The sequence below is a fragment of the Dioscorea cayenensis genome, chromosome 19 (assembly GCF_009730915.1).
Source record: "Dioscorea cayenensis subsp. rotundata cultivar TDr96_F1 chromosome 19, TDr96_F1_v2_PseudoChromosome.rev07_lg8_w22 25.fasta, whole genome shotgun sequence".
Lineage (NCBI taxonomy): Eukaryota > Viridiplantae > Streptophyta > Magnoliopsida > Dioscoreales > Dioscoreaceae > Dioscorea > Dioscorea cayenensis.
The window spans coordinates 25342853-25355231 of record NC_052489.1 but is presented as its reverse complement, the minus strand read 5'-3'; the positions used below and the strand labels follow the sequence as shown (position 1 = coordinate 25355231).

At 34.4% G+C, this 12379-nt stretch overlaps 2 protein-coding genes across 2 annotated transcripts; one reads left to right on the top strand and one right to left on the bottom strand.

Annotated features, from left to right (window-relative positions):
* The first annotated feature begins 1557 nt into the window (after positions 1–1557).
* LOC120283272 (probable bifunctional riboflavin biosynthesis protein RIBA 1, chloroplastic) lies at positions 1558–6587 on the top strand. The gene is made up of 7 exons (XM_039289913.1): positions 1558–1666; positions 2853–3234; positions 3324–3545; positions 4468–4793; positions 5141–5270; positions 5374–5670; positions 5986–6587. The coding sequence occupies exons 1-7, from the start codon at positions 1611–1613 to the stop codon at positions 6235–6237; spliced, it is 1665 nt and encodes a 554-aa protein (XP_039145847.1). The 5' UTR covers positions 1558–1610; the 3' UTR covers positions 6238–6587.
* Positions 6588–7356: 769 nt separating this feature from the next.
* On the bottom strand, positions 7357–11933 carry LOC120283264 (bifunctional aspartokinase/homoserine dehydrogenase 1). Its single transcript, XM_039289900.1, has 12 exons — positions 11741–11933; positions 11509–11659; positions 11053–11130; positions 10717–10832; positions 10534–10587; positions 9924–10011; positions 9747–9839; positions 9350–9390; positions 9178–9231; positions 8932–9095; positions 8161–8230; positions 7357–7700 (listed from the first exon to the last, which is right to left on the bottom strand). Exons 1-12 carry the CDS (start codon positions 11834–11836, stop codon positions 7575–7577), a joined length of 1131 nt encoding a protein of 376 aa, XP_039145834.1. The 5' UTR covers positions 11837–11933; the 3' UTR covers positions 7357–7574.
* Positions 11934–12379: the final 446 nt, after the last annotated feature.

Below are 12379 nucleotides of genomic sequence, written 5' to 3'. Positions count from 1 at the left end.
GGCAAGATTTTCCAGAGAAAGGATCTTGTTCTTTCAAGCTAGCCAGTTAAAAATGTTAACCTTCCTCGGGCAAGGACCTTTCCAGAAGGAGTTAGCAAGAGGACATTGTAAGCCTCCCTCATTTAAGAGGCAATAGAAGGACTTGACAGAGAAGAACCCGTTTGCTGTCAGACTCCCTCATTCAAGAGGCAATAGAAGGACTTACAATGATCTTCAAGATCACCTATTTAAAAATCAAATGAAATCATTTCAAATTCTTTTAAGATCTTTATTTAATAATAAAATTATTGATCAGAATAAATAAATAATGTTATCTTCATCGAATATATGCTCACGCATGTTGCCTAAAGATCACGTTTGCACATGCCATGTCTCTTAGGAACATGCTCTATAATGCCTTCTATAACTAACAAAAAATAATAATTCAAAATATCAGTGCATGCTCATCACGGTATGGGCACCCAATACTTTCCAAATTACATTTCCAAAAATAGAAAGTTTTCCTACTTTTTATCCATTATTCAAGTTATTAAATTCGATGAAAAGAATTACTACTGTCCTCATTGTACTGTGCATATCATTTAAAACAGAGAGAAAAAAAATATAAGTCAACCCCAACAGAGAATTAGGAAGTTTCTTGCTATATAAAATAGTCAAATTTTATAAAACCAAAAACTAAATGGTTAATAAATAATATTCTAAATGCTAAATAAGCAGCAAGATTTGTCACGCTGGTTGGTAGGAATTTCCTCTTGAAAGTCATCATTCAAAAAGAGGAAAAAAAAACAAGAAATAGTGGGTCAGGTCAATCAAAAAAGCCAATTTGGATTATGATTAAATGGTCAACTATGGAGGTTTAACTCGTCAATCATATATTGAGTGGATGACGTCATCTTCATCCCACTTGGTCTGGATTCGTATTCTCCGACCCAACTTTCCTGGTTTGACCCGGTTCAACTTCCTTCAAAGTTCAATCCAATCAATCACCTTTTGATTCTTTTATTATTAAAAAACCATAATCTTGATTTAAAAAAAAAACTCATAATATAAAGTTTTTTATAAGTAAACAATTTTAAAAAATAAGTATGAAATAATGCATTACTTTTAATAATCTATTCTCTTACCAAATAAGAAGTTGAAAAACCAACTCTCTTTCACAATAATAATTAAGAGTTATGGTATGTTCATACATTTATCAAAAAATAATTTTTTTACCAATATTTAAATATTATCATCAATTTATTAAATTATTACATATAACATAATAAAATTTCTATTAATTAATATCATTTAACTATTTAAGAGGGTTTTTTTTCTAATTGCATATTAACTCTCTTGGTTGGGTTTGATTGCTCTCGGGTCAAAGCCGGTCCGGTTCAGTTACCTTAGCCGCCAATCCAAACCATTTCTTTTTCATGCCGTTTCCCATTTTTTTTCTTTTTTTTTTCGATATATATATTATATATATATTTCGAAAACGGGTGGGAATTACTTTTGAATATATTCTGGAATACTTTTTTTTTTTCTCATATATAAATATGAACACTGAGACAGGGAGGGAGGCAGAGGGAAAGAGGGAGAGTTAGAGAGAAAGCTAACGGAGGTGAACAATGGCTGCTTCCTTTGCCTTGACTTCCGCAAGCTTAGCTTCTATTCGTTGCGTACCGTGAGTCATCTAATTACTTGTTTTCCTGATTATTAGGCTGTAGTTTTGTTCGTTGTTCTTTTGTCTTTTGTTTTGTTTGATTGTTTGCTTGAATGAGCAAAGTGAGTCGAAGAATGAGTTATTTTGCATAATTTATGGGTTGTGTTATTGAGATTTGTAGGCTTGTAGCTGAATTAATGCAAAGCTTTGATGGGAATGATGTTTGATGCCCAAATAATGATTTGTTATGGCAGGGGATCTTTGCTGATTCATGAGAAAATTGACAACTTTTTTTGTTGGGTTCGTGGAAAAGATTGATTTTTTTTTTTAAAAAAAAAGATTTTGGGTGGTACATCGAATCCATGTGCCGTGTTTGAGTTACTGTTTTGCTGAAAACTTGCTTGTTAACTCTTCACCGGTTTGTCCATTGGATGTTGAGGAAATGAAAGTTGGGGGTTTTCCTTTTACGTTATGTGTTTTCAGTATTTTCACCCAACTATTCACTCTCATACAACGTGGAATATTCAACGAACTAGTCTGGCATGAGACTTTGAATGTGACCTAAATATGTTTCTGATTGCAGTTTGGATTTATCTGGTAAATGTTTCTCATAATGCTCCGTGACAAACAAATTCTTTTTTTTTATTATTATTATAAAAAAAGTAGTTCAAAGAATAGTATGAATGGTTCATTTTCTTTTGCTTACCAAAAAATTGGAATCTCTTTCTTGCTGTTAAACCACGTTATCGTTTTTTTTTTTGGCTAGTATGACTAACTGCAAACTCATCTCCATAGTTATATTTTCTACCACTAGATTTAACATTATATTGGTTATGCTTGTAGTAGTCTTCTCAGAGTTCTGTTGCCCATTCAATTCTGTGCCTTTGAGCAATGGTTGAGTGACACCCTGAGGGATCTTCTGCTAAACTCTTGAACTCTAAGTTCTAAAAGCATCTATGGCAATCTGATTTTACATTCTAATTTTACTATTTGTTTAATCATGTTGTCCCAACTTCCGTATTTTCTACTCCCGCAGACTTAATGTATAGGTTGTGTTTATATGGAGAAGTTGGGTTGTAATATGTTATTAGAAGTTGTGTAGTCTTATCTTTTTAGCCCTGTTTTTTTTTCCTCACTTGAAATTTCTATTTGGTTATCCTTGTAAAGTATTCATTTGGGAGCTGCTAATTGTTCTATTTTGCTTTAGAGGGAACGGGTATTCCAAGAGGTTGCAGTTTGTTAGTCTGACCTCAAATTTGACGTCAACCAGTCTGAGGGGTACTTGCTTTGCTCTGAAACGAGAGGATGGCACTAGTACTTTGCCAATAAGTGGTGAAGATGGCATTCTTTCTTATTCAAAAACCGGTTCATTAATAGATCAATTCAATTCTGTTATTGCTGAAACTGAGAATAATCTATTATCCAATACCAAGCTTCAGCCAGATGCCTTATCACTTGGTGCCGTTGCCACTGGCATGGCTCATGCAACTGAGGAGTTTTTTGCTGAGAATGGTGAGCTTGATCTGGATTGTTCAACAGAAGGGTTTTCTTCCATTCAAGAGGCTATTGAAGACATCCGTCAAGGCAAGGTCTGTTACTAGTTTTGACCATTATCGTGATGTTTCTTGCGTAGCAGAATCTTTTCTCTTGTTAAGCATTGCATGCTTTATGCTTGCAGTATGTGATTGTTGTCGATGATGAAGATAGAGAGAATGAGGGGGATATCATAATGGCTGCATCATTAGTCACACCTGATGCTATGGCTTTTATTGTAAGGCATGGCACTGGAATTGTTTGTGTGAGCATGAAGGGAGAGGACCTTAACAGATTACAACTTCCCTTGATGGTTTCATCAGAGGAAAATGAAGAGAAACTTCGGACAGCATTCACCATAAGTGTGGTATGTGATTAATTATGAATTTTGACACCAATCTTCATCATCAAGGATTTTCAAAGGAAAAGAAAATGACAATAAATATCATGTTGTGTGGTTACCGTATCTTTAGTAATGATGCTATTGCTATTCAACAACACATGCTTATTGCTATTTCTATGGAATGTTCTGATGGTTGTCCTCTATGAACCTAAACGCTTGTCCATGATGCTATTGCTATTCAAATTTTACCTATCTTTTAACAAATTAAAATGGCAAATATCTCCATTACTTCTTGGAGTTCTTGGCAGAATTTTAGTTAATATTTTTTATTTTCAGAGAGTTTAATTAAATTATACTAGGATATAAAACCGGAGCCCTTCTCAGTTAAATACCAAGATGTTAAGGATGAGGTCTATACTAAAATGAGTGATCAATATAATATTTGAGTGCAGTCTGCATTCTTCCAAGACCTTCTGTTGCTAGAAGTCAGGCAATTCTGTTCTCTCCAATTACCGCATGCCGGTACCTCATCCAGTTTGTTAGGAGTTACCTGTTAGACTAGTCACTGCATCTAGATTGTCATTTTATCAGACATATCATCATTGCAATTCAATTTGTGTTCACACTTTTGCTGTAAACATCTTGTCTTTCACTCTTTTCTGAATTTCACTTGCCTTGTTTACCTGTGGTTCATGGCTGATTTTATTTTATTTTTAATAATAGCATAATTCCGGAGAAACAAGTTCTCTTAGCACTTCATCAATTTTTTGATAAAAACCTGGAATTATTATTATTTTTTTTTCCATCAGAACCTATCAATCAATTGCTTGTTAAGTTGTTATTTTGTTTCTTTGGTTACGTGACGGCTTTATCACTTTTATAAATGGAACCATCTCTTATTTTTTGTAAATTGGATTGCTTATACAGTTATACTGTCTTTCTGTAGGATGCTAAAGAAGGGACAACTACTGGAGTTTCTGCCATAGATAGGGCTAATACAATCTTGAGTCTAGCCTCTCCTACCTCAAAACCTGAGGACTTCAATCGACCAGGGCATATTTTTCCTTTGAAATACAAGGAAGGGGGTGTTCTAAAGAGAGCTGGGCACACAGAAGCCTCTGTTGACCTTGCTACACTGGCTGGTTTGCCCCCTGTTGCAGTTTTATGTGAGATTGTGGACGATGATGATGGTTCAATGGCTCGTTTACCCAAGCTCCGTGAATTTGCGAAGAGAGAGGGCTTGAAAATAATCTCAATTGCTGACTTGATCAGGTATGTTTTGTTCTTTGAAGTTATGATTTTGTATTCCGGTTTTGGGCCACACCAAAATTTGCATTCTTTCCTTGTTCTTGTAGAGTGGCCTGTTTCCAAGTGCATTGTCATCACCATCATCATCATTGTTGTTGTTGTTTTTTTACCTTAAGACCTATTTATCAATATCTTATTGAATGTTTTTCACTACTGAATTATATAACTGGTCAGGCTAGAAGTGACTTACATTTGAGGTTTTAAGTTGTTGTGTGGTATGGGAGGTTTTTGTCTTGTGTCATTTAGATATGTATCTTTCTTGCATCATGAACTGGGAAAAGGTTTGGTGCTTACATGCAATAATCTGACAGGTATAGAAGGAAGAGAGATAAATTGGTGGAGCGTGCTTCAGTTGCACGCTTACCTTTGAAATGGGGTTCTGTGAGCGCTTATTGCTACCGATCAGTGCTTGATGGCATTGAGCATATTGCCATGGTTAAAGTAAGTTGGAATTGATAGTATCTATATATCTTTTGTCACCATATTTAAATCCATAACTTAATCACATTTGAATCACTCATAATATCACATCAAAATTTTCCAGGGTGACATTGGAGATGGACAAGATGTCCTAGTGAGGGTGCATTCTGAATGCCTCACAGGTGACATTTTTGGATCAGCTAGATGTGATTGTGGAAATCAGTTGGCTCTGGCGATGGAAATGATTGAGAAGGCTGGCAGGGGTGTGTTAGTTTATCTGCGTGGACATGAGGGAAGGGGCATTGGGTTGGGCCACAAGCTCCGGGCATACAACTTACAGGATGCTGGACGTGATACAGTTGAGGCCAATGAGGAATTAGGCTTGCCCGTGGACTCACGTGAATACGGTATTGGTGCACAGGTATGTTCTTATTTATTGTAAGCTTTCTTACGGCATTGAATCTTATTTGTCAACTGTGAACATTATCCCTTATTTGTTCTCCTGAATATTTTTGCTGCTCATCTTGATCCCTGGTTAAATTTTTCAGTGACCTGAAACTCATTCTTTTCGACCTCCTCTTTGATTCTACTAGATATTATCTCCCATTTTTTTTTTAAAACTTAGTTTTGTAGTTGGTGCTTTGTCATGATTTACTGTTGTTATTTGTTTGACAAATCAAAATTAATACATAATTGCGACAAATTACATTGATAACTATATTCTATCATACTGCAGATTCTACGTGATCTTGGAGTGCGTTCCATGAAACTCATGACAAACAACCCTGCGAAGTATACCGGACTCAAAGGCTATGGGTTGAGAGTGATTGCTAGAGTTCCTTTACTAACTCCAATTACAAAGGAAAACAAAAGATATTTGGAGACAAAAAGAGCCAAGATGGGGCATATCTATGGTTCTGAATTCAATGGCCGGTTAACTAGTCTTGTAGAGCACATCGGCACAGATGAAGAACAACAAACCTCCTAATGTGTATTTTCTGGTATGAATTACTGAAGTTTCCTTGGCTGATAAACCTGAGTTCATTTCTTCATCCATATCACATTCTTCAATTTGAATCTACAATGACTTGATATCCAATTTTTTCGATTAGTTTTAAGTGGTACATTGATATTAAGGGCTGGTTAGGATGAGGTATATACCTGTGCCAGGTGATGATTTTATTATTTTTCATTAACTTGATGAAACTGAAAATTTTGTCACATTATCAAGGAAAGGATGGTCTTATGATGTTTATATTTTGCTTATCTTTGTACCCTCTCCAGTTCTGATGCTTTATCAGTTAATGTAAAATGAATTCAGATATTTCTAAAAATGATTGTATAATGAGTTTGTCTAATGCGTACTTGTTTGAATCCTTTTAATAAATTATGGTTTATCCACTTTTTCAAAAAGTTTGTCTAATGCTATAATATCAAAGAAAGTCGAATGTTTATTATTATTTTACTATAGTGTTATTGATTTAAATACATATATTTAGTGTTTCTTTGTTTACCCAATTTCTTTGTGATTTGTTATTCTCTGTTTTCGAAAGACAATACACAACTTTATATGTAGTACTATTTGTATATTCAGCCTTGGACCACAAAATATATTATAGGACATATAAATATTCATTTTTCATGCATTTAATAGAACACTAAATTTTTGAATTAATATATATATATATATATATATATATATATATATATATATATATATATATATATTTTTAACATAACAAAAAAAAATTGTAAGTAAAAAAATTACTCAGAGGTTTTTAAAAATAACCAAGTATTCAAAAACTAGGTGGTCTTAGATACCTCTTGGAATGTTTTAATTAAATTAAAAAACTATAACCATTGAACTATATATAATCTTACAAAATTTATTCAAATCATAAAGAGACTTACAACTAAATTGGAATTTTTAAAAAAAACCTTGAATTTTTTATATTTGAGATTAAAATAAATTACAATGGACGATAAAAATCCAAAAAATTACATATTTCATCTTTAAATTTGTTATCAAGTGATCATTAATCAAGTACAGGGTCACAAACCTCCTACATTTGAAAGCATAGTCTCTGTTAGACGCAGTGAATAGTTCTTTCTGATGATCATTACTCACCAACGCAAACTGTAGAAACAAGCTCTATGGTTTGACAATTCAGTCTAATCTCATCCTTAAAAACAAAGAATTCTTTTACAATGTTCTTTTGGAATGATGATTGATGACACATACTTCATCCAAGATACCAAGAAAAATGAGACATGTTGAGATATCCAAGAGGTGTAGGCATGTTAAACCAACACAGATAAGCAAGTTTAGAGGAAAAGGTCTTGAAGATCAATGATATCAGCAAGGACTCCAGCAGCTGTAGTGTCATTCCCTGCTCCTGCTCCTTGAATAACCAAAGGTGACTTCTTGTAACACCTGCTGTATATTTCAATCTGCACATTGGAAACACATTTTGTGCTTAACATGCACCATGAAATTCTTAAACGTAATCGATAAAACTCAAATATTGGTTGGATGATAAAGAGAAGCTGAAGTACAATAATAACAAAGTTAACAAATCCAAAATTGATATAATCATGGCTAAAATTTTTAGAGTTTATACAAACAGAAATTTAGATCACCTGCATGATAAAACTCATTCATGTGGGACAGGATGTACTCAAACCTTGGATGTTCAACAAAGCATCTAATCCAGAATGTGCTTTAATTTTGTCTTTAGATGCATAATGTATGACATGATGAAATGAATGTCTTAGCCACCAATACTTATAATGATAATGAAATTCATGTGTGGAAGGATTTAAATATTTGCTTTAATAGTGAGTAGAGATAAGCAGGCTAAAGAATACATATGGAATCATGATTAGCACTTAAGCTTAATGGAAAATATACCACGTTATCGCTTCCTCTGAGTCTTCCAAGGGGAGAATCTTTTGGGAGCTCTTGTAAGCCAACATGACACCTGCAGCGGTATGTTAGCTTTTAATCATTGCATCCAAATATATTATAACAATTATGGGACAATTTTGCATAACACATAAAGCTAGAAAACAAACTACGAAGAAACATCTGAGGCTTTCAAAGTTCATAAAGGTTTCAGCTCATTTTTTTACTGGTAACTCACTTACCACTTAATTCGGCGAGTGTATTGTTCTTACTTTTAACACTACCACTTTAATTCAGAAGGCATAGAATATTTACAATTTTCAAGGGAAAAATTAATATAGAATTGTTGACACAATGGCCACAACATCCAAGACCCATTTAAAGCAAGAGGCCTCCTATATACAAATTTTTTTTTTATACTTTGAGAAACAGTTGGTTTATTACTGCATTAAAGAGAAGCATATTTCAAATCTTGCCTATAGCATCCTGCAAACATTACGTTTTTAATAGTGTGCTTTTCAGGAGCTCATCCAAATTTAATTTAAATTCAGCTTTACAAAATATATTTGCATATCATTCATATTAAAATTCACACCAACTACCATTCCCTTTTTTTCTTTTTTTTTTGTCCACGAGCATGGGAATGAGGCACATAGACTTCCATAGCAGAAAACTAAAGGAAACATCCAGTACATAAAATAAGACAGGAAAGAGACACTGGTAAAGTTAGGAGTTTCAGGAATATGCAAATGAATGCTTAAATCGATTACTAAGTACCTTGATCCCTCAATAACACAGACATAGCGAAGAACATTCCCTTTCAATGAAGCCCCTCTGACTTTATCAGCCATGTATGAATCAAGTGATTGAAGACCCCTATTAAGGAACTCCTCTGTGGACATTGAGCTAGGTCCCAATTCATTTGGGTACAAACTCTCTACCTGCACAAGATGAACATCAAAGTAAACCAAAAGAACAAAGAAACTTTGTTCTTGAATGACACAAAGATAGTGGCATATGAACCTTTAGCTCATCCAAGTTAATCCGCCATCCAAGGAGCCGAGCAAGTATTAGTGCCTGGTCCAAATAGAGCATCGCATGAATCATTGTCAGGCAATAACATTTGATTAATTTAAGTATTAGCAACACTATGAATATAAATATGCAACTAAAACAATATATTCAAGTTACCAACCTTTCTAGCTACATCCATCCCACCAAGGTCATCACGTGGATCTGTAACCAAATTAAAAAAACGACCCTAAAAAAAGCCATAATACACTGGATAAAATTTTGTTACCCGTAAACTAAATACCATCTCACAACATGAAATAGTTAAGTATCAAACTGGCCACAGTTTTTGTTATGTGCATTCTCAAATTCTAAGAAACACAATAGTCAATAGAAATTGACATGTAAAATAAGCAAGAGCAGAGATAAAGGTGGAATAAAGGCTTTGCCACACAAAACTTATGCATTTATGAGTCAGATAAAGAAAAAAATGATTATGCATTTATGATTCACTGAGCATTATGTATAATTGGATAGTTACAGACATAGGATATAATATATTCTTAACATTAGCACAGAACCTGGTTCTGTATATCCAAGGCCCTTAGCTGCATTAACAACTTGGCTGAACAGCTTTCCATCCTCCAATTCACTCATTACATAGCCTAGTGTACCTATACCAATACACAGAAAAGGTCAAGAGATTAAACTTTTCGAGGTGATGTCAAGATCTCATAAAAGTTTTACTGACTAGATACCGCTCAAGCTGCCAATAATACGAAATATAGGATCTCCAGAAGCGAGCACCCGAGTTATAGAAGCTATTACTGGAAGACCAGCTCCAACCTAGAGGATGAATAAATTTCCTTAAATAAAAGCTATGCACTGGACATGTCTTTTCAGATAGATATATATTACCAAACAGCAAACATCTGATTGCACCAAGGAAAACTAATGAACAATAAATTTTACAACATAAGTGCCAACTTCAAAAAAACGTTACACAAAAATTTAGAATATAAATTAATATGGCAATATATAAATATTGTCCATTTAGTCATTTGCCATCCCATAGGTCTCAAGTGATACCTTCAAAATGGGATAGAAATAGTTGAACTGACGAAGGTAAGGAGGAAAAGAGGCCACAAAGTAGAGTTCGTTCTATACATTTAAGATACATGCAAATGGTTCATAAAAAAATGCCCAAAAAAAAATGAGGCAACAAGTCAGATAATGGAATATGCTTTGAAAGAAAAATAAATAAATAAATTCAAAATTGTAAGGAATAATAACATTCAAAAAGATGCACAACCTAAAAAATATTGGTAGTAATAAGAGAAGCTAGTATAATAAGGAATAGAAGCATACAGTCGATTCATATCGAATATGGCGGAATTTTGAGACCAGCTTCTCATATTCATCCTGCATATTAAGCAATGAGGTTTTGATACAATTTGCACAGAAAGTGAATATGATCAGCATAACAAAGGAGATAAATAAGTTCTCCAAATAACAGTCAAGCATTGGAAGCATCAGAAAGAGAGAGCCTACAATTTTACATGTAAGTGGTTTCTTGTTTGCCAACACAACGCAACAACCAAGATCAATGGCTTGCATTAGTATTTCTACAGTCTCGGAGCTAGCAGAACAGTCCACTACTGCCAGACCTGTAGGTAAAAGAATGTTTTTCCAAGCACCAGAAGTTAAAAAGAAATATCACAACTTGACCAAGGCTAAATTAAAATCAGTAGTCAGAAAAAACAGAATAAATATTCCAGTCTTGGCAAAATAAACCATACTGTCATATATCTACATTCCAAACGACAGCCAAGCCCTAAACATAATAGAACATACAGAACAAAACCTGAGGCAAAATTTCATACTGACCAGATGAGCTGCCAAGAAGACCAGCAGCATCAATAACCTTTTCCTTCACCTCAAAATTTTCGAACACATGAAATTTACCTAAGATCAAATAGAAAAGCAAAAGCATAGTAAATAACATTAAAGAAATACAAATATAACAAATCTCAGAATGCCAAGTTTGATTCAGGACGCACTTCATGAATCATAATTTAAGTGCCTCTGATCAACTAGAAAGACATGAACTACAACTCAAATCATAAACTGAAAGGCTGCAGAAGAGAAACTCTACTTAAGATAACCAGTAAACTATGATCCAACAAAAAAAAAAAACCGAATTTAGGCATACTAACTAACTGTTGCAGATGATGTCTAGGAAAACAGGCAAAAGGGAAATCAATGGCAGGAGCAAAAGGCTGAAATTTCCAATTTAGATGATCAATGGCAACAACTCAATCAAGAAAAATCAACCAAAATTACCAGAACCACGCAGAGACGAGAGAGGAGAACCAGCAGACTTGGCCCGGCACAACTCCAACAAGAACTCATCGTTCAATTCCATCTCGGAAACATCATCGACCAAGAGCAATGACTGGCTGTCGCAAACACCAACAACCCGTAGGACCAAATTCTGCTAAAAAAAAAACAATTTGATGGATTAAATGATGGAGGAATTCAGAGAAGATGAGAGATAGAGAGGAGTGCTTGGTGCCTGCTGTGCGTGAAGAGATCTACAGCTGATGATGTGTTCGAGAAGCTGACGCCCGACGCCGCCACAGCCCATCACGAGAACCCGAATGCTCTTCATCGTCCCCACGCGAACCCCTGCTTCGCTGTTGCGCAGTTCAGCGGTAGTGTGTGCCCCGAGCGCTCGAAGCCCTCAGCAAAGCTTGTTTGGTTGCTTTACTGTAAATTCACAATTTTTTTTTAAAAAAAAAAACTTTATTTTTATTATTTATTTATTATTTTTTATAAAATCACATTTAGAAATGTACCGGAGGAAAACAAACACTCGATCTCATTCCTCACGATCTCATATATGAAGTCTAAGGCAAGTATTTTTGATATGATTTATAATTATATATATTGATGAAAGGGGATTAATCATGTTTTATTAAATAAAAAATAGTAAGAACCAAAGGAAGAAAAGCTACGGATAACAGAAGTCTAATAAGAAAAAAAACAAATATAAAGCCAAACAAATTAGGAGGCCATCACCATGAAGGATGCATTTCTAACACCCAAACAACCAAAGAAGCAGAAAGAAGAAAAAAGACACAGCTAAAGAGAGACAAAGATAGTCAGAAGGTAATAGAGACCATCTTCAACTATCAAAGAAAAAAAGATGGGG

What these genes read in the sequence shown, in the direction of transcription:
- LOC120283272 (XM_039289913.1), top strand. Translation starts at nt 1,611, where the DNA reads ATGGCTGCTTCCTTTGCCTTGACTTCCGCAAGCTTAGCTTCTATTCGT. An exon ending in AGCATATTGCCATGGTTAAA is followed by an intron (nt 5,271 to 5,373) that starts GTAAGTTGGAAT and finishes AAAATTTTCCAG; the next exon opens with GGTGACATTGGAGATGGACA. An exon ending in AATACGGTATTGGTGCACAG is followed by an intron (nt 5,671 to 5,985) that starts GTATGTTCTTAT and finishes ATCATACTGCAG; the next exon opens with ATTCTACGTGATCTTGGAGT.
- LOC120283264 (XM_039289900.1), bottom strand. Translation starts at nt 11,836, where the DNA reads ATGAAGAGCATTCGGGTTCTCGTGATGGGCTGTGGCGGCGTCGGGCGT. An exon ending in CCTTGGATATACAGAACCAG is followed by an intron (nt 9,391 to 9,746) that starts GTTCTGTGCTAA and finishes ATTTGGTTACAG; the next exon opens with ATCCACGTGATGACCTTGGT. An exon ending in TTAACTTGGATGAGCTAAAG is followed by an intron (nt 9,096 to 9,177) that starts GTTCATATGCCA and finishes CATCTTGTGCAG; the next exon opens with GTAGAGAGTTTGTACCCAAA.